General features: G+C 42.8%; 2 protein-coding genes and 1 long non-coding RNA gene across 3 annotated transcripts in view; 1 reads left to right on the top strand and 2 right to left on the bottom strand.

Annotated features, from left to right (window-relative positions):
- CDH23 (cadherin related 23) overlaps positions 1 to 27,525 on the top strand; it is a 364,543-nt gene that overhangs the window by 247,160 nt on the left and 89,858 nt on the right. Inside the window, 6 exon segments of the mRNA XM_033149078.1 lie at positions 619 to 838; positions 3,361 to 3,513; positions 8,033 to 8,146; positions 9,802 to 9,950; positions 24,569 to 24,629; positions 25,381 to 25,529. Coding sequence (XP_033004969.1) covers positions 619 to 838; positions 3,361 to 3,513; positions 8,033 to 8,146; positions 9,802 to 9,950; positions 24,569 to 24,629; positions 25,381 to 25,529 — 846 coding nt within the window.
- Positions 16,476 to 17,117, bottom strand: C5H10orf105 (chromosome 5 C10orf105 homolog). Its single transcript, XM_033149077.1, has one exon. It carries the CDS (start codon positions 17,075 to 17,077, stop codon positions 16,658 to 16,660), a length of 420 nt encoding a protein of 139 aa, XP_033004968.1. The 5' UTR covers positions 17,078 to 17,117; the 3' UTR covers positions 16,476 to 16,657.
- On the bottom strand, positions 19,898 to 20,339 carry LOC117046737. Its single transcript, XR_004426617.1, has 2 exons — positions 20,141 to 20,339; positions 19,898 to 19,995 (listed from the first exon to the last, which is right to left on the bottom strand). It is a non-coding gene; the product is annotated as an uncharacterized LOC117046737 (long non-coding RNA).

Below are 27,525 nucleotides of genomic sequence, written 5' to 3'. Positions count from 1 at the left end.
GTAAAACCAGTGCCCCAGAATGTTTTCAGGTAGCAAATGTCTCATACATTTCCTCGCTGATGATCACACCTGACTTCTATCTGCATTCTGTACTACTTGTTGAAATAAGCCAAGAGGAAGTTGAGAAAGCTAAAAAGAGGAACTGATAGACTGAAACCCTCTCGTGACATCAGATCATTAATTCACCCACTTTTCTTTATAGCTGAATGTGAGTTCAGCAGCCTTAGTCCATCTCTTTCAGCATAGTCTGTTCAAGAAAAAGGTGAACACATTCAAGGGACTAGTAGCGCTGGTTCTTTTGCTGCTCTGCATGTGATCTGAACTGTATTGCTTTGCCCTTAAGTGCAAAAAAAAAGAGTTCCCATTAGTTCCAGTGGGACATCTTTTTGCAGTGCAAATTGCAGGCACCATGGGGCTATCTCAGGAACAATTTTGGCAACGACTTCGTTTTATTTTTAATGAACCAGGTAGCACTAGGTAGCCCCACACTTGAGTTAAGGCCATGTTAAGGCCGTGGGAAGTGATAATGTCATTCTGTTGGGATCTTAAAGTTTCACCTTTATGAGAGGGGGGAAACTCATCAGAACGTTGTGCTTCACTTTTTGCTTTCTGTCTCAGGTGGTAGCCATTGACCTTGATGAAGGCTTGAATGGTCAAGTGACATACCGTATGCAGGTGGGCATGCCTAGGATGGACTTTGTCATCGACAGCAGCAGTGGTCTTATCAACTCCACAGCTGTTCTAGACAGGGAAAGGATTGCCGAGTACTACCTCAGGGTAGTCGCAAGTGATGCAGGAGTGCCGTCCAAGAGTTCTACCAGCACTCTCACGGTCAGAGGTGACTGAAGAACTGAAACACTCTGGATGCTCTCTCACTGTTACTGCTGTGTCATTCTTTTTAATAATAATAATAATAATAATAATAATAATAATAATAATAATAATAATGTATTTAGTGTGAGTGGTTGTTTGTATTTCAAATAGGATTTCTCAGTGTGGTTTCTCAGAACCAGTGTGGTGTAGTGGTTAAGAGCGGTTGTCCCATAATCTGGTGAACCGGGTTCACTTTCCTGTTCCTCCACATGCAGCTGCTGGGTGACCTTGGGCTAGTCACACTTCTTTGAAGTCTCTCAGGCCCACTCACCTCACAGAGTGTTTGTTGTGGGAGAGGAAGGGAAAGGAGAATGTTAGCCGCTTTGAGACTCCTTCGGGTAGTGATAAAGCGGGATATCAAATCCAAATTCCTCCTCCTCCTCCTCCTCCTCCTCCTCCTCCTCCTCCTCCTCCTCTTCTTCTTCTTCTTCTTCTTCTTCTTCTTCTTCTTCACCTTGTCTAATACCTTCAGATAATTTTCTGTGCTTAGGTTGAGTCAAACTAGGGCTTAAATCCATGGTTCCCAACGTGTGGCACACGCCCCACAGGGGGGCAATTTGATTTTTTGGGGGGAGGGGGAAATTCAAGAATGAGTTCAACCAAGTTAATGGCCTTTTAGGCATCCTCTGAGTGAATAGGAGTTCACTTTTTGAATAATAAGAATTATATGTCGCAGGGGAAGGCACCAGGATTTTAGAGATGCTTAGGTGGGGCATGGCCAAAAAAGGTTGGGAACCACTGGCTTAAATCAGGGGTCAGCAACCTTTTTCAGCCATGGGCCGGTCCACTGTCCCTCAGACCATGTGGTGGACTGGACTGTATTTTGAAAGAAAAAAAAGAACGAATTCCTATGCCCTACAAATAACCCAGAGATGCATTTTAAATAAAAGGACACATTCTACTCATGTAAAAACACACTGATTCCCAGACCATTGGTCTGCATCTGGCCCCCGGGACTTAGGTTGCCTACCAGTGGCTTAAATGCTCAATGATTGCACAGCACAGAGGCTGGGAAAATGCCCATCCGAAACAGCCGAGGGAGAGGAGGAGAAATGTGTAACTTGACTAGAGAGTAAAATGTAAAAGTTCTACCTTGTTGAATATGCAAATTTTGATGCAAACAACCCCCCCACCAATGGCTCTGCCAAGGAGGCTTGAAAATCTCGCCCGGTCCTGCTGTTGCAATTCCAGAATTTTTCCACAACAATTTTTAAACTGCCAAGAATGCTGCTGTCGCTCTTTAGGAGCCGTTCCTCCAACATTGTGAGGGCTAGGGCAAAGGTGGGCAAACCTTGGTTTGATTTTGTGCAGGTGGCAAGGAGGAGTAAAATGAAAGGGGCTGTCCAAAAGAGAAAGAGAGATTTTAAAAATGAAAGAATGGAGGTGGCAGAAAGAGAGGGGGAAGGTGTGCCTTCACCCCACTTCCCATGCTGAGCAAAGAGAAACCCTGGATAATATGAGAGGAGCCCATGCTGTCGCTGTTCCCTATGCTACCAACCCTCATGGGAAAGAGCAGCAGTATGGGTTTCTGGAGCTTTTCGCGATGAGCAGGTGGGCTGCAGCTCCCATTCTGCTAAAGCAATGCAAGAACCCACCCTTTTTGTTTGTGTTGGCTATTCTAAGTGTATAGCTGCTCTAGAAGTTGTTATGCGCATGGTTGTAGTGATGATAACAAAGAAAGTCGGGTAAGATCCAAAAGAGTTTGGAGGGCAGTCTTTATTGGACCAACACAGCCACTCCAATGAAATGTTTAACCTGTTACTATTAGTTCATGTTTAAAATACTTTTTTAAATAAAAAGTGCTAATTTGTTTTAGGTTTGACCCAAGACATTTGTAGCTAGTTTTTAAGGAGTTTTTAAACACAATCTATGATGCACTTTGGAAAGAGTTTCTGTTTGGTTATTCCAGATACTTTCTGCTATATGATAATAGAAGAAAGTCTCCGCAGCTTTACTTCCGGGTGTCTAGGAATAGAACATATTTGTATGTATTGAAATGTTGTGAACATACCTCAGAATTGAAGAATGTCAATGATAAAAAAATTATGATTCTTAACTATTTATAACTCTGGAACTCCCACAGTCCATTTCACCACTGCCTGTTTGCCCTTTCTCCTACTTCCTTGAATGGGCTTTTTTTAGGGGGTAGCTGATGTGGCATAGTTCTGATCCCTAACTGAACTTCTATGGCAGTCCCTAAGGTGGCGCAACGGGTCTGGGCACCTGGCTGTTAATCAGAAGGTTGGTGGTCCAAGCCCACCGAGGGACGGCTGTAGGCGGGATTCCAGAATTGCAGGGGATTGGATTTAGATGCCCCTTGGGAGTCCCTTCCAACTCTACAATTAATTTTATTCTAATACGCATAGAAACAATGGGATAACCAAACGCATGGCTTCTTACACTGGCTGACGCTGCACCTTTTAGCTGTGCCAGCTATGGCTTTGAAGTATGGCTCAGAGTCGACCTTGACCAAATTCTCTCTTGTAGTTTTAGATGTGAATGATGAGAACCCCACCTTCTTCCCAGCTGTCTACAACGTATCGCTTCCTGAAAACGTACCTCGTGATTTCAAAGTGGTCCGCCTCAACTGCACCGACGCTGATGTGGGTCTCAATGCCGAGCTGAGTTATTTCATCACAGGTATCAAGCCTTTCTGGTGCACTTTGGAAGTAGAAGCCACGTACTGTAGTTCAGAGGGGGCAGAGAACACTAGTCAGTCCTTATTGCCGTGTCCTCCTTTTTCTTCCTTTCGGATTTTAGCCTCTCCTAGGGTTGGCATTCGTCCGGAATTTCCCGGACATTGCCAGGATTTGCCCATCTGGTGGAAATCGCTGAAATGTCTGGGGAAATCTGGAAGTGTAGGTTTTGGTGAATTTCCTTAAAAATAGCTCAAAAACTTCAAAAAAAAAATGAGATCTTGAAACTTTCTCCTAGCCCCAAAGCTCAGGGTGGGTAACACTGAAAAGGCATAAAATCCTATTAGCGCAGAACAAAAATAAGCCAACTCTTGGTTTATTAAAGGTTTGGCCTCTCTCCCCTTAACTCCATGCAAAGGAAACCATCACATAATTCTGCTCCTCCATCTGTCACCAAGTAGTGCTCTTTCTCCTCTCCCTTCTCTTGCATACTTATTTGGGAGTGGTTCATGGCTATTTCAAACCACCCCCACTTCTCTAGCTTGATTCCTGGGGAAGCATCTCTTCCTTGGTTTGTAACCAGCCTCCCTTTCCCCCTTGGGAATATGTTGTGGCACTGCCGTCGTGCAGAGTATTGGTGCAAAGCAGTGTGGGGAAATTCATGTAAATGAAGACAGCCAAGGGGGCTTTTCATCCTGCTGTTAGGTTTGCAACGGCTAATTTGCATGGGGATTTGCATATGTTTCCCTATGATGCTTTGCAAATGATAGCAGAACTGTTTTGGGTTGTTTGCTCCAGAGAATTATCTATGCTTCATCAGACTGAAAGAGTCATCAGCTGCCTTATGTCTGCAGAATGTGGATATGACAATTTGAGAAAGGCATTGTCGCCGAACTCATTTGCAGTGCTTGCTGTAGTGCAGCCTGGTTGGTCATATTCTGATGTAGACAATGGTGTGAAAATAGGTCTTCATCTTCTTTGTAAGGAGCTACTTCCATATAGCAGATAAGTTCTGAGTATGTCCGCATGTTCCTTTTGGAATTTTTATACGATTCCTCCTTCAGAATAGGTCAGCCACGTGTAGTAGGCTATCATTTCAAGTCCAGAAACAGGGTGTTCAACATTTGAGATACCTCTTCCTAAACAGGGCATCTACATCATGGAACTGTTTGGGCCCTTGGCCGCAATGCCATCCAATATGGCGCACGATGCAGCCTGTGTCCCTGTGCACAACCTGTAGTAGTTATATTTTTGAGTGGTAAGCAATAAGGGACAGCCTGCCTCTCTAAATGAAAGTTTCCTAAACCATGTTTTTAGAATAGAATAGAATAGAATAGAATAGATCTTTATTGTCATTGTCCAACAACGAAATTCCACGATTGCTATATCAACTCAAATAAGGCACTCCGCATAATTTAAAAATACTAATAAACGCAGTACAATACAGGGCAATATGACAATAAACTGAGATGACTTCAGAGTCCAGAGTTTCCATTTAAGGCCAAAATTGCTCTCGGAAAGAAACTGTTCTTGAGATGGCTCGTTCTCGCCTTCGTTGTCCTGTATCTCCATCCTGATGGCAGAAGCTCAAAGAAACGGTGACCAGGGTGCAATGGGTCTCTTGATATGTCTAATGCCTTTCTGTGGCACCTGATGGTATAGATACATTCTAAGGTAGAGAGTGAACAGCCAATAATACTCTCTGCTGTTTTGATAATTCTCCCAACACAGTTGGGATAAGCAAAAACAAGCTGTGCAGCATCTGAGCTGCTGTATAAAAGCCGCACTTCCTGGAAGACCTCGGCCATTCTGTGTGTGGATTAATGTTTGCTAACAACAATGCGCAGGAAGCATTACAAACATGCAACATAATCTAGCCAAGGTTGAGCCTCACTGACGTCAGCAGAAAATATTTATGTATAGTAGTAATAATAATGGCGATAATTTATTCCTTATACCCTGTCCATCTGGCTGGGTTTCCTCAGCCACTCTGGGCGGCTCCCAACAGAATATTAAAAACACTACAAAACATCAACCATTAAAAAACTTCCCTAAACATACACAGCATACATACGTCGTGTGTGATTCTGGCTAGCTCAATTTGTGAATCACCAGGCCAAATGCAGCCTGTTACGTACACATTATGGTCTGTTATGTGATCGACTATGTGTTATTCCCCCACCCCTCCACACACACACACACACACACAGACTTTGTTTTTTTGTTTTGTTTATACTGTAGAAGCCATTGGCAAAAACAAAATAAAAAAGAACTTGACCGGCCCCCCTTTTAAAAGTTTTTTTGCAAGAAGCAAAAGTAGGTGATTAATTGACCTGTGACGAACTGTCATACATGGCTGATGGGGTATTTCAGCTTGCTGGGTCACAAACTTGGCAGGCCTGCGATCTCACTTTTAATTGAAATCAGTGGGACCTAAAAGTATGCACACCTTACAATCCCACTGAAACCAACCAGGTATGAAAGTCCTGGCTCAGATCTTACCAAAAACAAGTAAGTTTTCTTTATTGGGTGCCACTCAGGGGCTTAGCAAGGGGGGGGTGTAGGGGGCAGTCCGCCCCATGTTCCATAATGGAGGGGTGACAAATTATCAAGGAACAGTTACTGCCCTACTAGGGCGGTTCATAAAAAAACTTTTTTTTATAAAAAAAAAATGCCTGCTCTGAAGGTCTTATCTTACTATACTAGGGATTATATAGATATATATGAAATTTCATGCATATTGGTTAATATCTTGACCCTCCTCCACCAAAATAGCTGTTTACTTGGCTGTTTTCCTGTGTCGTGAAGGCTGAAATTTCAGTTCAGTGGAGGACTTACTGTTCCCAACCCTAACCCTGTGGAAAGCCATCTAATTAGACTTTAATTTGATTTTGAGATGTTTTTAGGAGTTAATTTAATTATTGTTTGATTTTATACCAATGTTATATATCTGATGTTACCAACCCTGAACCCGACTTCGGCCGGGGTGGGCGGGATGTAAATAAAAGTTTTTATTATTATTATTACTTGTTATTATTCCTTTGTAAGAAAATATGAAATAACGTAAAACCATTTTTGCAAGGGGGGGAATGGGGGAGGGGACAAGAAATTTTCCTCACCAGGTACCACCTGACTTTCCTATGCCTCTGGTGCCACTGCCCCCCCCCCCTGCTTGGATTATTGGATCTGGAGTGGCGTTCCACAAGCATGTATTATTTCCGAAGGCTCTAAAACTTGTCCATTCTCGCCCTCTGCTGCTCAGAGTCCCCAATGGCACACTCTAGCTTTATTGTACCATTATTGGTTAATGTACAGTATTACATTATAGCGGTGGGGGGGGGGGGAATCAAGACTCAATATATTTAATGTAGATTGAAAAAAAAGCATTGCACAATTATCAAGCCATGAAACCTTGGAAAGCCTTTAAAGCAATAAAGCCACCGTGATTCAACAGCAACTTAAAACAAGTGAGGCTGAGATGGAGTCCTTGAAATCTCTAATTTGGGCCACAGCACTGGCAATATGGCTTGCATTTTGCTGTTCCATGTAAATTCTAAGCACTCTTAGAAATGCTTTTGGGAAACACACAATTCACACTGAATCCTTAAATGCCTTTGAATTTCTGTGACGCGCTTAGGTCGGAGACAATCCTGCGCCAAGATCTACCGGGATGAGCACCTTAGGATGCAGCATATCTCTGGATTACCAGACTGATTACCAACTGAGCTGGGGCGGCGGGGGGGGGGGACTTAGGCTGTAAAACATTATTTCAAAGGCTTGTTGCTGCTGAACTTGGTATGGATCTGTTGTAACTTTACTCTGACTTCATTTACACTGTCTTGCTTTATGCCAGTCTATTGTGCCGAGGATTGTTCCCGTAGGCAAGTCTCCCATAATCCTGTACCACAGGGACATAGGTGGTTTTGTGTCTTCTGTGTAAGTAATAGGGGATGTTTCTGCATTATAACTGGAAGCCAGTTTCAGACCAATTTAGCTATTGGAGGTCTACCCAGGAACTATGGGAACTGTAGCACTATAAAGAGCCTAGATATGGCTGACTAAACTGCGATTCTCAGGCCACGATAGTCAAAAATCGCCTGAAACAAGTTTATATTTGTGTATATAACAACTAAAACGTGTAAACCGTAATTGGGAGTATGTGTTCTCATTTTTCTTGAATTTTTGAATCCATTTTTCATTCCAGAACTTTGATCATGAGTCCCTGATGCTGTTGACCTTTTTGTGCATTAATGTACCACAATCAGAACTAAAACTGTAAAAATTTCTTGTAGCAAAAAACATACTCAGGGCAAAAAGACTGACTAGGGTGGATAAATCATTCTGAAAGCATTACCTTTCACATCTTGTGTACAGAGTGATTGACATGTAGGGTTTGTAGGTGGTCATGCACATCATTTCATATTCCCAAATACAAGTGTGTAGTTTTTTTATAAAAAAAATCTGTGCCCTCGTTCTTCTTTGAATTCCTCCTTCTTCTTCTTTCCTTTCCCCCCTTTTTATAGGTGGGAACCAGGATGGAAAGTTCAGTGTCGGTTTTAGGGATGGAGTAGTTAGAACAGTCGTCAGCCTGGATAGAGAAACCATCCCATACTATACGCTTATCCTGGAGGCCATTGGTAAGGATTCCTGTGGACCACTTTTGTTTCCGTTATCTGAGCAACTGATGTGTCTCTTCCAGACTGCCTCGTTTGGGGTGCAATGGAGAGGAAACAATTTGCAAAGGATTCATACAAATTAATGGTGCAATCTTCTGTTGCCATTTCTGAAGTTTTCCTTCCAATTCCATTAGCAAATCTCCATCACCATATGAAGGCAGATAGTTTTGTTAACCATCTCCAGTTACTCCTGGGCCTTCCATGCACCTTTCTCTCATGTTCTGTAAAGAAGCCCCTTTGTAGCTTTAGACGAGAGGGAAATTCTGTGTCTTATTAACTTGTCTAGTGATAATATTCCCCGGTGTACTATGTAGTGAAATGCAGCCAGTTGCTACATACTTGAGTTGAATGTAGATTAATGAAGACAGCTAGCACAATCAATAGGATTTAAGTGCGAAACAATGTCTACTTTTGATGACAAAGAATTTTTTCCATGTAGTGCAAATTTATGAAAGACTTGACGTTATTTGAAATGGAATATAATTGGTAGGATTAAACATCTTTGTGGTATTAATAATTCTGCTGTTTCATACTGATGCTTCACTCAAATTAATATATATATTTCATAGGCTTTTCAAAGAAAGCTGAAATTTAAAAAATCGTAAAACAATTATAGTGAATTTGACATACATTATAATCAAAGCAAAATAGATATATCTGATGCAGGTGTTAAACAGATAAACCTATACATTGTGTGTGCAATTTACAGCAAATCATATTTTAAATGCACACTAACTATGATGGATATATATATGTATACACACACACACACACACACACAACAGCTAGTAGCACCATCCTTTGGCACCCTTATAAGTTGCACTCTCTCTTTGATAATATTTCATTGGCGATGCATCTGGAAGATACCCTTGTAGGACTGGAATCTGGAACTAGGGAGATAGATGTTAGTCCCAGTCCCACATGAGAGTCCATAGTTTCATAATCCAGTCATGCTTGACGCTTACAGAGCTACCTTTCAGAGTCTAGGAAGAAGAGAGGACACCCAGGGAAAGTTCAGAAGAAGACGACCAAAATGATCGAGTCACAACATTTAGAGCTTTTTAGTTTTAAAAAATGGTGAATAATTGAGGTGGGGGGGGGGAGCAGGACTTCTTCACACAGCTGCAATTTGCTACCAGGCAATGTAATAATGGGCACCAATTTAAATGGCTTTAATAGGGAGTTAGAGGAATTCATGAGGATAAAGATAGCCATGGCTCTGGTGTGCCTCTGAAAAACTGCTGCGCATTTCCATACTGGTTGCTGAGAATCACAAGTGGGGCAGGTACTGTTGTGGGTTTCCTATAAATGCATTGGTTTCCCACAGTGAGACCAGGATGATGGACTAGGTGGGCCTTTGGCCTGATACAGGGGGAGCTGCTACATTCTTACCTGGAACTGATAGAGTTTAAGGTGCCCCCCAGAAATTTGGACTCAGAGGGGATGGGTGGAATGATTTGACAAGTGAGCTGTAGACTAAGGAAAAGGAGGGCGTACCTGGTTTGCTTTGCCCTTGCTTGCTTCTGGATTTGTTTGCATTTAGTCAACACGCGGTCGCTAGACCTGCCTTTTTCCTAAACATTAGGAGATTAAGATGGACCACTTTGTTCTCACAGATAACGGTCCAACAGGCAAACGGAGGACTGGGACAGCTACTGTATATGTCACTGTGCTGGATGTGAATGACAACCGACCAATCTTCCTTCAAAGCAGCTACGAAGCCACTGTTCCTGAAGACATCCCTGACTACAGCAGCATCGTACAGGCATGTAACTAAACTGTTTGTTCTCCGTAAGATCCGGTGGGGGAAATGGAAGAAGAGAAGCAAGAAGCCTGCCTGCTCTCTCTCTCTCTTCATCCTAGCTGTTAACTGATATGACAGTAACGTGGTACTAAGGTTAGGCCATGCCCCAAATACCAGGATTTTACTACTTTATGTGCTTCGCTGAATTTAGCATGTTATTAAGGGACGCGGGTGGTGCTGTGGTCTAAACCACAGAGCCTTGGGCTTGCTGATCAGAAGGTTGGCAGTTTGAATCCCCGCGACGGGGTGAGCTCCCGTTGCTCAGTCCCAGCTCCTGCCCACCTAGCAGATCCAAAGCACGTCAAAGTGCAAGTAGATAAATAGGTACCGCTCTGGCGGGAAGGTAAACGGTGTTTCCATGCGCTGCTCTGATTTGCCAGAAGCGGCTTAGTCATGCTGGCCACATGACCCAGAAGCGGTCTGCAGACAAATGCCAGCTCCTTCGGCTTATAGAGCGAGATGAGTGCCGCAACTCCAGAGTCGCCCGCGACTGGACCTAACGGTCAGGGGTACCTTTACTTTTACCTCCTGTTATTGGAAAGTCTAAGAACAGGAAGCAGGGCAATTCATAGACAAGTAGCAGCATCAAAAAGATCAGGAAAGTTTGAGTAGCAGATTTAACAACACCACTTCAAGAATAAAGAGGGGGAGAGAGAGGGTGGGGGGAGTCAGGCTCAAGGAAACACAATTCATTAGCTGGGCCTCGGAAGTAACTGTGCTGCAACATGGTAACCACAGAATGATTTCTTCTTAATGTGATAATGGAACACATCGCTGGAGCTGCTGTACTGAGCCAGGTTTAAAAGCATAAGACGGCTCCTAGACAGAGCTACTTTCAGTGAGGCACTGGCTGAGCCTTCCAGGGCCATTCTTGACAAAATAGGTATGCTTTGCTATAGTGTACAAAACAGCTTTAAATAATAAATTGGGATAGAAGAATTTGGAGTCTCGTTTTGCTGCTTTTGTTTCCCTCTTTGAAGCTAGCCCTTCATGGGATGAATGGCAGTAGAGCTGGTAAATGAATGAATGCATTCACATCGTGTCTTGTGGCATTTCCAGAGTTTCTTCAAAACCAAACATTTTTATTTTCTCTAGCAAACACAGAGGGGTATTTCCAGCATGCTCTGAGTTGGCTTGTTGTTCCTTGAATTCCCCACTCTAGCCTGCCAAGAGGTATAGTGAGGTTGCAAGCTTTTGTTCCATATCACATGGAAGTTTTGCACAGCGGGAGGTCAGCTGTGTTATATAAGAAGTCTGGGATAATGTTTTCAAGACTTCAGTTGACTGGGGACAGGAGGGGATTGCCTCTAAATACCCAGTGCTATTTTTCTAGGAAAAAAGAGGTGCCAGAGCTCACCATGAACTTCTCCCTTGTTCTCTTAGAATGGCAATGTTGAGGGGTGCTGGAGCTGAGTTCTGGTGAGCTCCAGCTGAAAAGGAAAAAAAAAGCCCTGTAAATAACCTAACCGCTGAATCTGAAAGTATCATAGGTGAGGAAATTGCTATGGTCGCCTTATGGAATATGAAGAACAATGCACCCCATAATGGAGAGAGAGAGAGAGAGAGAGAGAGAGACCCCACATATACTCAAGATTTGGCTCGCCATATTATCAGTCCCAATCTCTGCATTAGGGATTAGGCTGAGATTTTGCCTTGCCAGAATTTGAACCAGCAGCCTGCACATTACACATTGTCTCTATATAGCATTGTATTGTGGGTCAGGCCTTCCATCCACCAAATCACTTGCTGCTCCCCACCCCCCACTTGCAGTAAAGGAGGCTTCTGTGTTTTAATACCCAGAAGCAAACTCCTATGGGCCCTATAGGAGATGCTCTTGTTTCCTGGCAGGACCAGCCCTGGTATCAAACCTGCGTAGATTGCAGATGAGTTCCTTATAACTTCAAAGTTCTCTTCCTCCAGCACCAAATAAAACTTGCAAGGCGGCTGTTTCATAATGTTGATTAGACCCTTTTGATGGTTTTAAAATTAAAATATGTCAACGCATCAAAATATGATTTTGTATGGGAATGACATAAATGCTTCGAGATTTGCTTTTGTTTATGCAGTAACATTTCTGATTGTCTCTTGATATTAACATGAAAATCTGTGATAGGGAGCAAAGCAATAAAGAAAGAAAATTGAACAGAGTAGCCAAGTCCTACTAAAGAGGCCGCAATAAGATGCTGTTTCAAATAAAAAGTACTACAGGAATGTCTGCAAGGGAAAGGCAGTGGGTGCCTATGAGGGATCTCCCACGGAACTCATTTTAATAAATTGGAGAGATTGCTTTTCTAACCAAAACGAAAGGAAAGTCAAATGCATTAAAGTGAACATAAACGCTGTCACAAATCAAATTCAGGAAACAGACATTTTTTTATTTTTAGTTTAAAATCAATTTTACAACTGAGTGAGTCAAGGGAGGTGTGCTCTGCCTTCATTTAAAGTTTGTGTTTTGCCAGCTTTTGTCATAAATCTTCTTAAAGTGATTGGCACCATGAACTACTCATGTTCTGAACTGGGAATTTTCCTTTGGTTCAGATACAAAACTGTCATGTCCTAAAGTGTTTAGGAAGGGGAGAGTGCTGCATTTAGGTGCCTAAATCTGATCTTCTGATATCCAGCCTCTTAAATATGCTGTGTGCTCAATATTAATAGCTCGTATGGAGTTAGTGTAACTTAGTGCCACCAAACTTCACAACTTGTGCAGACATCCATGATTGGCTCTCCCGTGATATATCTTTTTATTTCAGCTTTGCACCCATCCATTCCCACCCCCACACCCTTGATTTGGATTGGGAACCAGGAGGAGGGGAAGCTAATGCTTTTTCACTTACACTGATTCTCCAGCCCTCTCTCACAAACACATGCGCACACACAGTTGCGATTAGCCATGAAGGGGGAAATACGCAGCCACCATAGTTTCACTATTAGTTCCTCCTAATAAAAACTTAGAGGAGGGATCTGTATTAAAGAATCAGCCCCAGGGAAATGTCAACTCCATCTTCCCTGACATGGTCTCTGTCCAAATCAGGAACCCCCATGGCTTCTTTTAGGGGGAAATTGCCAGGGGAGTCAGTCACTGAATTAGGGTATCATGTGTCACTTGGTTCTTAGTGGCTTAGCTGCCAGCCAGAAAGTCCTTCCCCTTTAAAAACAAGCACACACACAACTGCATTTGAACAAGCTACTCCCTTGGAGCCTCAGTCCAACATCTGAAACATGGGGCTAATAATAGTGATCTCACTTACTGGGTTGTTTATAAAGTGCACCGACTATATTGTAAGTAGAGCACTGTGAGTTGTATTTAGTGGCTACATAAATAGAAGGCAGAAGTGTTCCCCTTCCTTTCCTGCTGTCTGCAGCTCCCAAAAAAGCTTTGCCCGGAGGATTGAGGTAGGAGGCTGCTGGACAGTGTGGGCTCTGTCAATGCAGAACTTCAGCACAAGGGAGGAATTGTCTCACATCGGGTGGAGGAACTTTGCATGAAATGGAGCTCCACTGGGTGCAATGTTCCTTTGCCCATTTTCAGGGGATTCCCCCCCCCCACACACTGCAGCTAGCTGAGATTCCTGCATTGCAGGGGGTTGGACTGCAGGACCCTTGGGGTCCCTTCCAACACTACAATTCTATGGTGCAGCAAGGGCAGAGTGCCTCAGTCCCCTAGGAGAGGCTTTTTCCCTCGTGCAACCAATAGATGCAACCCTATGGAACTCCAGATATTAATTTAAAACGGTGTTCATCATTGACACGGCAAATGGGCTTCATTGCACTGTGCAGCTACTTCTCAATTCACAAGCTGCTTTGAATTTCAGAAGTGCACAAGCTCCTCTAGAGTCTCTACACATGCATTCACAAATATGTTCAGGTGGCCTTTACTGCTTATTTATTGAAGTAATCCCCAGTCCCAGCAAGGGCAGGTGTTACTTTTTTATTATTTATTATAATAATAATATTTTTATTATGTGGGTGTCTGTGGCACAGTGTTGTATATCTACAGTCATTAAACTGAAAACAAAAATGGTGAAAGTGCAGTCAGATCATTTAACACACACCTGTTTTAGAAAGTAGGTCGACTGAAAGCATACATTTCTGTATGCACTCAAACATTACAGAATTGTATTGGAGGGCCTTTCAGATATAAGGCTCCAATCTGCGAAGAAGCTATATGAACTAAATAATCCACTACAAAGCCTCTCCCCCCACACAAAAAGACCCCCTTGAAGTGTACACTTTTTATTCCCATTTGCTCCAGTAGATCCACTCGGTTGTAAAGTTTCAGCTTCCAATAAATGTCGCCACACTTTTATGATGTCTAGATGGTTAGTGCCCCATGCAGGATGCTTCACAATCTATTATGCAGGTGGAGCTTTTCTTAGCCCTTCAGGTTACAAAACAATGGCTATAATTCAGATATGGCACTTGGGCCTACTGAAAGTTTGGTAACTTTTAAGTGCTTCATCGTCCAGTTGTGAGACTGGTGTTAATGGATCTTGGGCAAATTTAGCTGTGCCTGGATTGCACAATTTCAAAATAAATAACTTGCATGGTATGCCAAACCTCTTTTCCCTAGCTTTCTTTCGCCTGTTCCACATGTTCCATCTATTTCAATAAGAGGTACAACTAATAGGCAGTTAGCAAATGATTTCCCAGTATTATATAGATAGCCAAGATACCAGCAAAACAGACCTTAAAAAAAAACTAGCTTCCCACTTTTAAAACATTTATGTGTTTATTTAATGAAATGTGTATACCCCTTAACTTCTCTAAGCGGTTTTCATTAAACATGTTGTGATCTTTCCGTTCTTTTTTCTTTTTTCATTGTCTACCTCAAAGAGCCTAAGAAAGATTACTGTAAGAAACTGCCACTTAAAAATAATAATAATTAAAAATCCAAGATTTTCAAAAAGTTTTTATATTATATTGCCATTTTCCCTTTAACCCACCCACTCCCCGACTTCATCTGCTGGTTTGCATGTGCGGGTTCTATGAAAGAAGAGCAGGTGGGGAAAGAGTTGCAGGTACTGCGGGGGGGGGGGAATGGCGGGCCGCTGAAATGGCAAGCACCCCACCCCGCCTTTCTCCAAACCGCCCCCTCCTGAAGCTGCCGTTCTCCCTAAAAGAAGCAGTTATCAGAGTTTTCTTGCATACATGTCCATGCACTGTGCTGTGAATGAAACTTCCCGTTTTGCTGCATGGTGAAATGGTTATGATCAAACATTTGCTTGCTTGCCTCACCATCAACCATTCAGAAACCATCAGATTACACTTGATTGGTGGCAGACCCATTTGTTTAAACTGCAGTCTAGTTCCCCAGTCATATATAGAAAATGGGGTGGTGAAGCCAATGTGTAGAGCCAAGAGGGCGATCGGGTTGGGGGAGCTAAATCCTCCTCCCACCAAGGTTCCTTCCCTGCAGTCTTCCCCTTCAGGTGCTTCCATCCAAATGTATACTTGTTTCCTGTTTCATTGGGCATGGGCTACACATCCTCTTCAGTAGATGTAGCCTCATCCCAAGTCAAACTACTGGTCCATTTAGCTCAATGTTATTTCCAGTGTCTGGTGGCAGCACTTAAATGGTGTTCTTCCCCAGCCCTGTGTGGATATACCAGGGAATGAACCTGGGACTCTTTGAATGCCAAACTGTGTGTTCTGCCACTGAGCTGTGGCCCTTCCCATGAATGGTATTACTTTTGCGAGGCCATTGTACCCCCCAAGCACTGAAAGTACAATACCAGTAATCTGCACCCAGATAACTGTTATACTCCCTTTCCCTGCCTGAAATTGCTGCATTTGTTAATGCTGTATGCGGTGTGGATGCACCAGCTTCTCCTATGGATGTTACTTGTGGCATTCATCATGTTTATTTATTACCGTTATGCTGTCACAGAACCTTTTGCCATTATAATTTAGGCAGCTTCTTTTTTCTTTGCTGTGCTCTCCTCTGCTGTCCAATTTCTTTTATCACTTTTAAAAAAGAGCAGAAGTTCATTTGCAGTTTTGTAAATCTTTAGCACTTAGGTGGCTGTGCCTCATCTTGCAGTGTAACTCCCAGGTTTCTTGAGAAAGTGAAAATCCCAATAGAATATTGTGCTGCTCCTAAAAAGCAACTTACTACAGCAGCATCCTGTGGCTAACTTAAATGTGTGATGATGCAATGTGCTTGTTCATGAAGGCCCTCAGATACGGTTGTGCAGAGTAGCCCTCAGCTTCATCCAGCTAGTTTTGGCTAAAGCTCTGGAATCAAAGTGAACGTTGCCAATGAGTCATTGCCGGCACATCTCAAGAGAACCACATCCACTTTCATTCATCTGGCAAGTGAGCTGCGAGTTTTTGTCTTGTCTTTGGCAAACCTTTCTGCTGTCATAGAATTAAAGAGTTTGGGGCAGCGAATGACCATAGACACAAATGGAACCAAGACGATTTGGAGTGCTTCATCACCAGCCCTTTAAAAAAAGTTTCTTCAACTTTACAATATAGTTTAAACATATCGAGCAGGCACTGCAAGTGTCTGCTTCTATCCCTTTTCCATAGTTAGGTATGTAATGATCACCGTGCTTCTCCAATCCTCCCATCCTTGTTGCTCCATGATTCTTCGAAAGAGCTTAGACTATCTGAAGTCAGTTAACAATGTGTGGGATGCAGCTGAATCACGGAAGGTAATGGATGAGTCACAATTCAGTTGACTCCATGATGTTCCAGTCCTGGATTACAGGTGCTTTTATCGAACAAGTTTCGTGGACTTGGGAAATGGGCCGGCTGCGCTTGACGCTGCGTATGGAATGCCTTAGTGAGCCCAGACGTTTCCATAGCCTGAGCTGCGGCTCACTGGCATTCTCGGGGTGGTACGGCATACATTCATGTGCCCCATAGAAAGATTGATCTAGAGCTGCTGGCTTGCACAGAGTGATAAAGACCAGGCAGGTAGCCAGGAGGAGAAAGATGCAGATGAGACCAATGATGATAGGCAAGGAGTCAGGCTTCTCCCCAGTTGGCTCAGGGCTTAGAGGGACCAGCTCAGTGGTGGCATTGAGAAATGCAAGTACCCTGGCAGTTGGAGAGGTCTCGTTGGCAGCAGCCGTTGTGCTCATCTTTCCTACAAGACACAGCAACAAGAGTGGAGTAAGAGAACTGGAATCACTGGCAAATTGTGAGAGACCGTCAAGAATGACAAACAAAAACCCAAAACCCTAATTATAAATAAATGGACTCGGTACCACACTTCTTGCGATGGAGATCCACTGGCAGGACTTTGCTTAGAATCCGATAGTCCTTCCTCTAGTAGAGATGGCTCTGCATATTCCTCAAGTGCTTTTGCCTAGCTGGAAAGTGTCCTTGAACTGTCACAATGCTTGCCCAGATGGGGAGGTTTGTGTGTAACCCTCTGACTGTTGCGTGTTTGAAATGTAGCTTGATGCGCAAAGGGTGTAAGAGTCATAATCCCTGTGCTTTTGCCTCTGGCCCCATCCACCACCAGAACGTGGCTGCTGGAAGGGAATTACGCAAGGGAATTCAGCCTTGTTCTGCAAAAGCTTCTTCACCCCTGGTATATATCATATAGCTGGGATGGCTAGCCCAGATCCAGCCCACCAAGCTGCAGGAAGTGGTCCACCAAACCCTGAAGCATTATTTCACAATATCAGCACTGTGGTTCCCAGCATTGAGATGGGGAGCTCTTTCTACCCCCATATGCACACTTCAGTGGTGGAGTGAAAACATTACATTTTTGTTTACTTTCCACATACCTCTCTCTGCAGAGTAAAAGGTAGCATTTGTCCCCAACTCACTCCAGCCTTGCCTTCTATTTCATTGCATTTCTTAGACCATTAACAAACAGTGAAATTTATTCACAATAATTTCCCCAAAGAGGTCCATCCCTACCTTGCAACCACCGGTATGTCTTCCTGTCTGACTGTTTCCAGACTCAGTTCAGCAAACAGGAGCTACGGCATTATTCTACTGAGCGCTCACGATGCCAAAGCAGCAGGGGAAAATAAGGAGTAAATAAGAGTTGGTCCTAGAACACTGCAGTGCCCCCTCACAGAAATATGGGCTTTGGAATGGATATTTAATTGTCTGGTACTATCCCTGCTGTGGTCAAGATTACAGAGAAGGCTTTCCTAAATGTCAGGCCTAGTGTGATTAATTTTTTGCCTACGCAGAGGGGGGGGCACTGGGAGGACTGAGTAAATCAGTGAGGGGAGTGATTGTGAAGTTTTCACAAGCCTGATATACAATTAACAATAATAATCTAAGAAATAATAGTCTTCTAGAGTTCCTCTGGATGATCCATGTAAGACATTTCTTTTGTCTGCAAAACAGATACTTTTCTCATGGCGGGGGCGGATACTTTTAAAATCTGAGGGTGAGAAGGGCTGCATACTTGTTCCTTGATTATAGGATAATATTTGCTTGTGATTAGCAGTACTGATGGATATTGGCAGCACAGTTTTGAAAGGCTGTACAGCTGGAAGCAGCAACCATATGCTAAAGTTGCTTTATACACTAACAACTGTAAAACCTTTTACAGTTGCAACTTTCGAAACATGTTCACATGGCTTTCTCTCCCCAACCCTAGTATCTGCAAACCCAATTTTACTAGTGTATAAAAGCACCACACACACACACACACACACACACACACCTACCCACCTACCCCTGTATTATTATTATTTTAAAAAAAATCAATCAATAATCCTGTAATATTCTATAATGGAATCATCTTCTGGAATACTTACATTCAACAGTGCCTTATTTAGTATGACAAAGAAATATGGCAAATTGCCAGTGTTGAGGTTCAATGTGCTCTATTCTCATTCAGTTCCCCTGTGATGCTGTATCAATCTGTCATTCTGCTTGTTCATGGCACTTGCAGATCACTTCTTAAGACCATTTATCTTACTTAAATGTCACTTCAGCACTGAGTATCCTTCCTCCCCTGGAAAAGTTTTCCTCTCCTAGGCGGTCTGTTCTCTGTATGCATTTATTCCCACCAGAAGTATTGTTTGCTGTCTCTGGTGGCATTTATTTTCAGCAAGCTCACTTGCTGCATAAACTGAATTGGACCTAAGAATTTCAAGGTATTTGGTAACCGATGCACATAGAAGAGCCCCAACATATTTTGTGAGTTCGCCTATTGACAGAATGAATGCAAATAACAATCAGTGCTTTTTTTCTGCAGAATAATAATGATCAGATTTAAGACAAGCAATTGCCTTTCCCCTGAGAGGATGAAAAGAGAAGGGAAGCTAAAAGCTAATCCCTAATTTTAGAAGAGACATGTGAGCAGTAACACACACACACACACAAAATATCCACCATACACTTTCATTACCTATGTCAAGTAGAAGTAAATGGAGACACAAAGGCTTCTTTTAGCTCGATGAGATGCATTTCAGAATCACACATGACATCACAAAACATGCAACTCCAGCCATTTTCTGCCCACTTGCTTACAAGTTATATATATCAGAAGTGGAGGTAATGTACAGCAAACTTCTTTGAAGCACGTCAGGAGGTCTTGCACGGTCTGTGCTTTCCCTTGTTTCGTGCAACATGCATTTAAAGACATTTACACGTGTCTGTGCCTTTCCAAAGTAATTTGTGAAGCGGCCCTCACTTGAGCAGCGCTCGCTGATTTACCCTGCTATTCATCCCAGACAAATTTCACATCTTTCCCCTGAGTGGAAGCCGCAATCTCACTCACACTTCTTCAAAAAGTATTCTCTGAAGTCAAAATAGCAAAGGTGGAACAGACAAATGAAGTGGCTTCTCATTTAATGCACCAACCTTTTTCTTGGAAGATATTCCTGGAGGGAAACTGCATCACCCTAGCTACAGGAAAACTTTGGGCCCTGGCTATATTTCTAAGACAATTTTACCTTTCTTTTTCTATTTCTTTTTGCTTTGCAGCTTCCTGCCCTCCTTCAGCTTTTAAGGGGGATTTCTTCTTCTGTTCTTCATCCCCTGGGCTCTTGTGTAGCCTCTGTTGTCTTCCAGCCCCTGACAACTTGGGGGAGGGGTGACGGGAACATGGGGCGGACAGAGGATAGAGGGATAGAGGGAACAGAAACAAAGGAACTTAGATGTAGCAGCAAACACTAGACAGCTAGTGACTATGCAGAGGAGCAGGCCTTTGAGCATCGAACACTTACTTTCTTGATGGACATGGAAGCAACAACTTTTGAGATTGGAAGCTGTAGTGAACTGTGATTCTTTACCTCTAGCAGCTGTTCCATCCCCTGCTGAAAGCTGGAATGGTACAGTCTGGCCACTGGCTTCTATTCATTGAATGCCAGCCTTCAAGTTACTCCTCTGTTGATTTGGGACCAACAATTGGGGGGGAGGGTGGGGGAGAGACAGGAGGAGGGACTCTGGCATGTGCTGTCTTCAGCTCTTCAACTTTCTCCCCACTCCTGTTTATTACTTTGCCTACATCTTTTGTCTTCAATGTCCTACTTTAAAGATCTTATATTTAATGTAGTATCCCTCTGTTTCTAGAGTTACCTCCTTTGTGTTTTCTTTTTAAATGGTCTGGCCCTGGCCCTTCACAAATAATCTGGGAGGAAAGGGAGGGGAGAGAGAGAGATGGGGGGGTGTCAGGGAAAGAAATCTCTGGAGAAGTGGGTGCAGTCAGGCACATAGGGGGAAATGGAAGCATTTGGAGACAGATGTTTGAGGACTAAGTAATATTTCACAAGGTTGGTAGAAACGGACACACAGGTTAGGGAAGGTGCAGAACGGTATCAGTGGCTCTGTACATGCTCCCAGTGTTTCACATCCTGATCTTAGTGTGCGGAGTAAGCAATCATGAGCTGCTGAGCCATGAGTGGATGGTAAGGATTCCTGGTGTTGTCTATAGTGGCTAGGGTACTTTGGTAGCTTAGTTGTGGGAAATGTAGTTTGAATTGCTGCTATTTCAGACCACTTTGCACCTTTCAGCACGTGAAGGTGAGGAAAAAATGCACCTTGTCAGCTTCAGCCTGTGGTGGACTAGGGAAATAAAACCTAATGGACCTTGATGAACTCAGTATTGAGAAGTTTTTGGTATACATCTAAAACAGACAAATGCAAAGTCCTTAACAAGGTACCACCAGTGGGAGGCAGTGAGAGATTTCACTTTCTTGGGTTCCATGATCACTGCAGATGGTGACAGCAGTCACGAAATTAGAAGACGCCTGCTTCTTGGGAGAAAAGCAATGACAAACCTAGACAGCATCTTTAAAAGCAAAGACATCACCTTGCCGACAAAGGTCCGTATAGTTAAAGCTATGGTTTTCCCAGTAGTAATGTACGGAAGTGAGAGCTGGACCATCAAGAAGGCTGATCGCAGAAGAATTGATGCTTTTGAATTATGGTGCTGGAGGAGACTCTTGAGAGTCCCATGGACTGCAAGAAGATCAAACCTATCCATTCTCAAGGAAATCGGCCCTGAGTGCTCACTAGAAGGACAGATCCTGAAGATGAGACTCCAGTACTTTGGCCACCTCATGAGAAGAGAAGACTCCCTGGAAAAGACCCTGATGTTGGGAAAGATGGAGGGCACAAGGAGAAGGGGACGAAAGAGGATGAGATGGTTGGACAGTGTTCTCGAAGCTACTAACATGAGTTTGGCCAAACTGCGGGAGGCAGTGAAGGATAGGCGTGCCTGGCGTGCTCTGGTCCATGGGGTCACGAAGAGTCGGGCACGACTGAACGACTGAACAACAACAACAACACCATTACAGCCTTTGCAATCACTGGAATTTCTGCTGGCCATATCTGTGATCCTCATGTTCAGGATTGCTGGTGACTGCATAGAGATATTCATTCAGGGCTGGTCAATATTGTTTAATTTGGGGGGGGGGGCTGTCACTTACTTTGATCCAATTGTGAGGGCTTAGAATTTCAGATTTTCCTCATTTGATATGCTGGAATTTCAACCTACACACAGAGAGAGATAGAGTCTCCCCACCAAAAATTCAAAGTTTCTAAAGTAATAAAAAAAAAAATCCAGCAGAGGGCACAAATGTACTTCATCCTCTTAGAAGACACTGTTGGCATTACTTTAAAAATTACTCTGCCATGTTAATAAATTGTGTTCTTATTTTCCCCTAGCTTTTAAAGAAATATATGTGATATGTTTGTAACAGAGGCTGCCTACAGCAAGTGCATTATTCTTCGGGCTCATATACATGACTCCAGTGTCACCAATGATGCTTTGGAGGAAGAAGACCCTAGCGATAAGCAATAAGAACACCAGAGGGTACCATTGAGTTGTGTTTCTTTTAGTACCAGTTGATCTTCTATTATATGCACACACCATGAAATTATTTGAACTATGCAATATCTCAAGTTCTGAGCCAGTTTCTGAGAGTGATTGCTAGCTGTAGTAACTTCCATCAAAGCAGCAGCTTCAGGGGGAATATTAAGACAGATAAATAACTTGCTTTAGAACTCAGTAATCCTTCAACTGAAGGGACGCGGGTGGCGCTGTGGGTTAAACCACAGAGCCTAGGGCTTGCTGATCAGAAGGTCAGTGGTTCGAATCCCCGTGATGGGGTGAGCTCCCGTTGCTCGGTCCCAGCTCCTGCCCATCTAGCAGTTCAAAAGCACGTCAAAAGTGCAAGTAGATAAATAGGTACCGCTCCGGCGGGAAGGTAAACGGCGTTTCTGTGTGCTGCTCTGGTTCGCCAGAAGCGGCTGTCATGCTGGCCACAGGACCCGGAAGCTGTACGCCGGCTCCCTTGGCCAGTAACACAAGATGAGCGCCGCAACCCCAGAGTCGGACATGACTGGACCTAATGGTCAGGGGTCCCTTTACCTTTAATCCTTCAACTTTGTTGCATTATGTATCCCCACTATTCTGATTTTCTTCTTCTTTGGACACCGCTGCATTGTCCACCACCTATTAGCTTGTTTGAAAGGCCTTTGGATTAAAACTTGGCTCCTTATATATGCCTGTGCAACTGAATCACTAAATGACCAGGGTAAAGAAAAGCCTAACATTGCTGGGTTTGTGTGCGCTCTATGCCACTGATAGTGGCTTCAAACATTGCTAGGGAGATGCACAGTCTAATCTCTGTTCAGCTGGCAGCACTTGCTAATATTCAGAGTGGAATTTTCACCGGGGGAGGGGAGGAATTCACATCTGTAGCCTGAATAAGTTCCCCTTTGAACATTTCATGAAGCATTGGCAGTTGATTACAGAAGTGACTGTATTTAAGCTAGCACTTCCTCAGCAGCATCCAAAACCACCCCCAGATATTTGTCCATGAAGACTCTCAGTGGAACCTCCTTGTTTGTTACCTAGCAACACATCCCTTTCCCCTCACCTGCCATATTCAGGGCAGAACTGCATATTACAAATATATATATATGGCACAACTGCCAAAAATGAATTCTTGTTCTCCCCTTCGGTAACATAGACACAACTTACACTATTTCTGCTGTTGCCATGTTGTGCATTTCCCCCCATTCCACACAATTAGCTCTAACATGGAATGAGGAAATGCATATTGTGGTGACATTAGGACATGAGGTAAAAACACGCTGATTCCCAGACCGTCCACAGGCCGGATTTAGAAGGCGATTAGGCCGCATCCGGCCCCCGGGGACCACTACCTTAGTTTGGGGACCACTGCCATAGACCATAGTTTAAGAATCACCACTCATGGTTTTCTAAATTGCTTTAGAGGTTTTTCACAATCAAGTGTATGTGCATTTTATTAAATAAAATTAAAATAAACCTAGCAAACTTCAAGGTTGAGCTGGGATTTTACCCTGTACGGATGTTCTGTATCTCTCACCCTAAGGTCAAGGTGCTGGATACCCGGATGTAAAACCACTTCAGGTGGTTGCGGTGCTAGTCCTAGCACTTTTGACTGAGCCTGAATATCTGGAGCCATCTCAAATCTGGTTTCAGACATTGAATCTGCCTTGATTACCCTGGTGAACGACTTTTGGAAGCTTCACTTGATCTAACAGAGAGCTTGATCACTAAATGGCACCAACCAATACAAACATATTTCACTACTTGTCAAACAGCTGCAGTGGATGCCATTGCATTTCCAATGAGAATTCAGAGTTCTGGTGCTTACCTTTAGAAGCTTGATTTCCGTATTCTTCTGAAATTAGATGGGCTGTGACTGGATATGAAGTAGAAACACTGTTACATATTTTTTTTAAAATAAATATGTTGAGGAGTTGGACTGGTTTTCAAATAATGCTAACCTGTGATATGTTTAGCCTAACGGTGATTTGTTTGAGCATATGAAACCAGTCCAGTAAACTAACCAAGGTTAGTTTCCTGCTAACAAACTTCAGTGTGAAGCCATGTTTAATTGTTGGCTTACCAATCATGGCCTGGTATTGTGTGTGAACATGCTCAGCAATGTTTGTTTGCTCACCCCAGAAAGCCACAAGGTGAGAGGAGCTGGAAAACGAACAAAGCTTTGAAGAAGCAAGCCATGGCTTGTGTTCTTGTTTATGAGATGACTCGTGATTTGTTAAACAAACTGTGGTTAAAGCAAAACATGGTTTAGCTTTGTGTATTAATGTAGCCCTTTATTGCTTTTTTCATTTGTTTGTTTGCTTGTTCAAAGGTGAAAGCCACAGATGCAGATGAAGGTGTGAATGGCCGGGTGTGGTACAGGATCATCAAAGGTAAGCAAAGAAAATGGATAGTGCTTTTTTAATGCTAAAAAATTAACTGTATCAAATAACTAGGACAACCTTATTGATCATTTTCATCCTTATTGTAACATCAGCAGCCTTATGTGTTCTGCTCCACATTTTCTTAATTATTGGGAAACATACATCCTAGTGAATTACAATTCTAATATATCTGACTTCTTGGTACCATTAAAACTTGACAATTCATTTTTCATAACCCTGAAGATTAACTATATTGCAGGAAATGGCTTATGTTGCATCAGCTTGTCTTAACATCTAATACTCCACAGTCATGATCCTAAACATACCTATTTGAAAGTAAGTTCAGGTGATAATGGGACTTGCTTCCAAGTAAATCTATAAGGATGTGGTCGTGATGCATGAAGCATGACTTCAAAAGAGAAATTTAATGACCTGGAGATAGAACTTCAGCCCTAGCCAATAGAAATCCTAGCTGGAAGCTGAGGGGAAAAGAACTTTTGGGATGGATTTGGGATGGGGGGAGGGATAGAAAAAGGGAGTGGGGGGGACAAGAAGTAAGCTAAAGTAAAGATAAAGGACTGGCTGCAATATGAACAAGCAAGGTTAGAAGTGGCATGTGTGAGTCTTTATAAATTCAAAATCCTATTGGTGTTAATAGATCCACCTCTCTCCCTGTTCTGAAACACTCCTGTAATGGGGCTTAAGTCTTCAAATTGAAGGCATAGTGTCATCTTCTGTAGTCTTTATTTGTCATCCACAGGAAACAGTTACAACAACTTCCGGATCAATCCCAGCAGTGGACTGGTCATGCGAGGCTTACGGCCCTTGGACAGAGAACGCAATTCCTCCCATGTCCTTGAAGTGGAAGCCTACAATAGTGAACAAGGACCCATGAGGAGCTCTGTTAGGGTAATAATGCCTCTTCAAGATTCCACAAGAGGATCTGCCTTAAGGCGGCACAGGGAAATTACAATCTTCTGTTGGTTATAGTGGAGCTGGCTATAAGGGTTTTGTTAAATCAGGTTTACAGTTTGGTGTTTTAGAATGCAATTTTTTTTAAAGTATCAAATGCTGAGCATATATATGCATAGGTTCCGCAGAGATGAAATTTTTGCAAACTGTTCTTCCAACGGGTAATAACATTTTGAGCACTTGTTCTTTGTTTAATATATTTGCTCCTCTGAATGAGTTACGGTAAGTAACAAAGTCAATGCATAAAGAATTTCTGAAAGCAGCACATGCATAACACAGCTATATCCTGCAGCTTGAATCAGAAACTTTGAGGTCTGAGGTGGGGACTTCGTGAGTTATTGTGGACCTGTGTTTACTCAGGCCTATGAACCTCCCCAGATCTAGAAGAGAACAGTGCATTCATATAACCCGGGGTGGGAAATTACATCTCCTCCACCCACCCTGGGCCAACTTTGACCACCCACCTGTCCAAGGAACTGACATTTCAATGATGCCAGGTGACCCCATTTTTGCATATTGCTTTGGAGACATGTTGTGGGAGCTCATCCTCAACATTCACAACAGCTCACCTTCACTTAAAAATGCTGCAGAAGCCCTCATAAAATTCCTGTATATTCTGTTATGGTTTCTGTGGTAGGAGACACCTGCTAAAATGTGGGGAGTGCGAGTGAAATAGATTTTCTAATAGTTCTTGACCTTACCAAATGTCAGTGGAACTTCATTAGAATCCATTTAATGACAAATAGACCTCTTTTTGACAGCCATTTATGACTCTGCTACACTCGGGACTGAATTTTGTGAGTATGGACATTATCAGGGTTATACCTCTGTTCCTAATCTCAAAGGCTTGCTGCAGACAAATGGAATGAGAGAAATCACTAGTGTGTTGGGGAACTTTATCTCAGCTCCCCCCTGCCCTTATAATTATGCAGCATGGTTTCAGCTATTGCCTTGCTGTAGCACGCACAGGATTGCCCCGATCCATTTTTTAGGACTTTAAATTCTTCCTAATTAATTAGCTACTGCCATGTTAATATTCAAAAACATTAATTCACCTGCTGGAAATAGACGTTAGGGAGGGTCTAGCTGCTGTCTTGAAAAATGGAATGGAATATAAAAGTTGGGAATTGGGATGAACTGAGCAAAGAGGCTTGCTTAAATCAGGTCAGGTTTCTAACGATTATGGAAAAGTGAGTGTTTAAAATATGGTTGAGGCAGAGTCAAAATCAGTAAGAGAAATTGTTTTAAGGTTTGGCAAACTTTATTTATATATATAAATGATGCTTGTAATATCCAGACGGTTCTGGCAAGCAAGGTCTGGAATGTCTGGTGCCTGCCAACTAACCCCGATCATAGATGATGGAGCTTTTGATCCTGAACCTCCAGCAAAAATTTATTAGAGAACAAAAATGAAAAAAGTATTAATTTATGGCAGCATTGTACCATTTCTCTGATAGGGAGCCATCGATTGTGCTTTTTCTTTCTTTTTCTATCATTTTAATTATTTTCATTGTTTTCTTTTGGTTAGAAATAATCCGTATGTACCTACCTGCTTATGAAAAATAAGTAAGAATTTAAAATTTTAAAAGAATGGAAAATTCTACACAGCTTGTACTGCACCAAGATCAGGTTCTTAAGATATTGGCTGTCTTTCCTTTCCTTGGGGTGACAGCACTTGCCGCAGCTAGAGACAAGATATCCAGTGGCATATTACAGCAATTTGCGGTGGAAAGGAATTTCCCCCTTATGGAGTCTTCTGGGCTTTGCTTTGTTTTTATTCTTTGTTGATTACCAGGAGATATTTGTTTTGCTGATAGCTTCCTGCAGTGTACTTGCTCTCTGCTTGTTACACAGGTTATTTCTGTTTGTAGTGAAGAGGCATGAGACACTGGTCATATATTTCACAATGGAACTGATCTTTGGGTCCAGTAGA

This window comes from Lacerta agilis, chromosome 5 (genome assembly GCF_009819535.1).
Source record: "Lacerta agilis isolate rLacAgi1 chromosome 5, rLacAgi1.pri, whole genome shotgun sequence".
Classification (NCBI taxonomy): domain Eukaryota; kingdom Metazoa; phylum Chordata; class Lepidosauria; order Squamata; family Lacertidae; genus Lacerta; species Lacerta agilis.
Note: the sequence above shows the minus strand (reverse complement) of the source record. Positions and strands in the feature narration are given on the sequence as shown.

Excerpts from the sequence above, each read along its gene's own strand:
- C5H10orf105 (XM_033149077.1), bottom strand. The coding sequence starts at position 17,077 with ATGAGCACAACGGCTGCTGCCAACGAGACCTCTCCAACTGCCAGGGTA.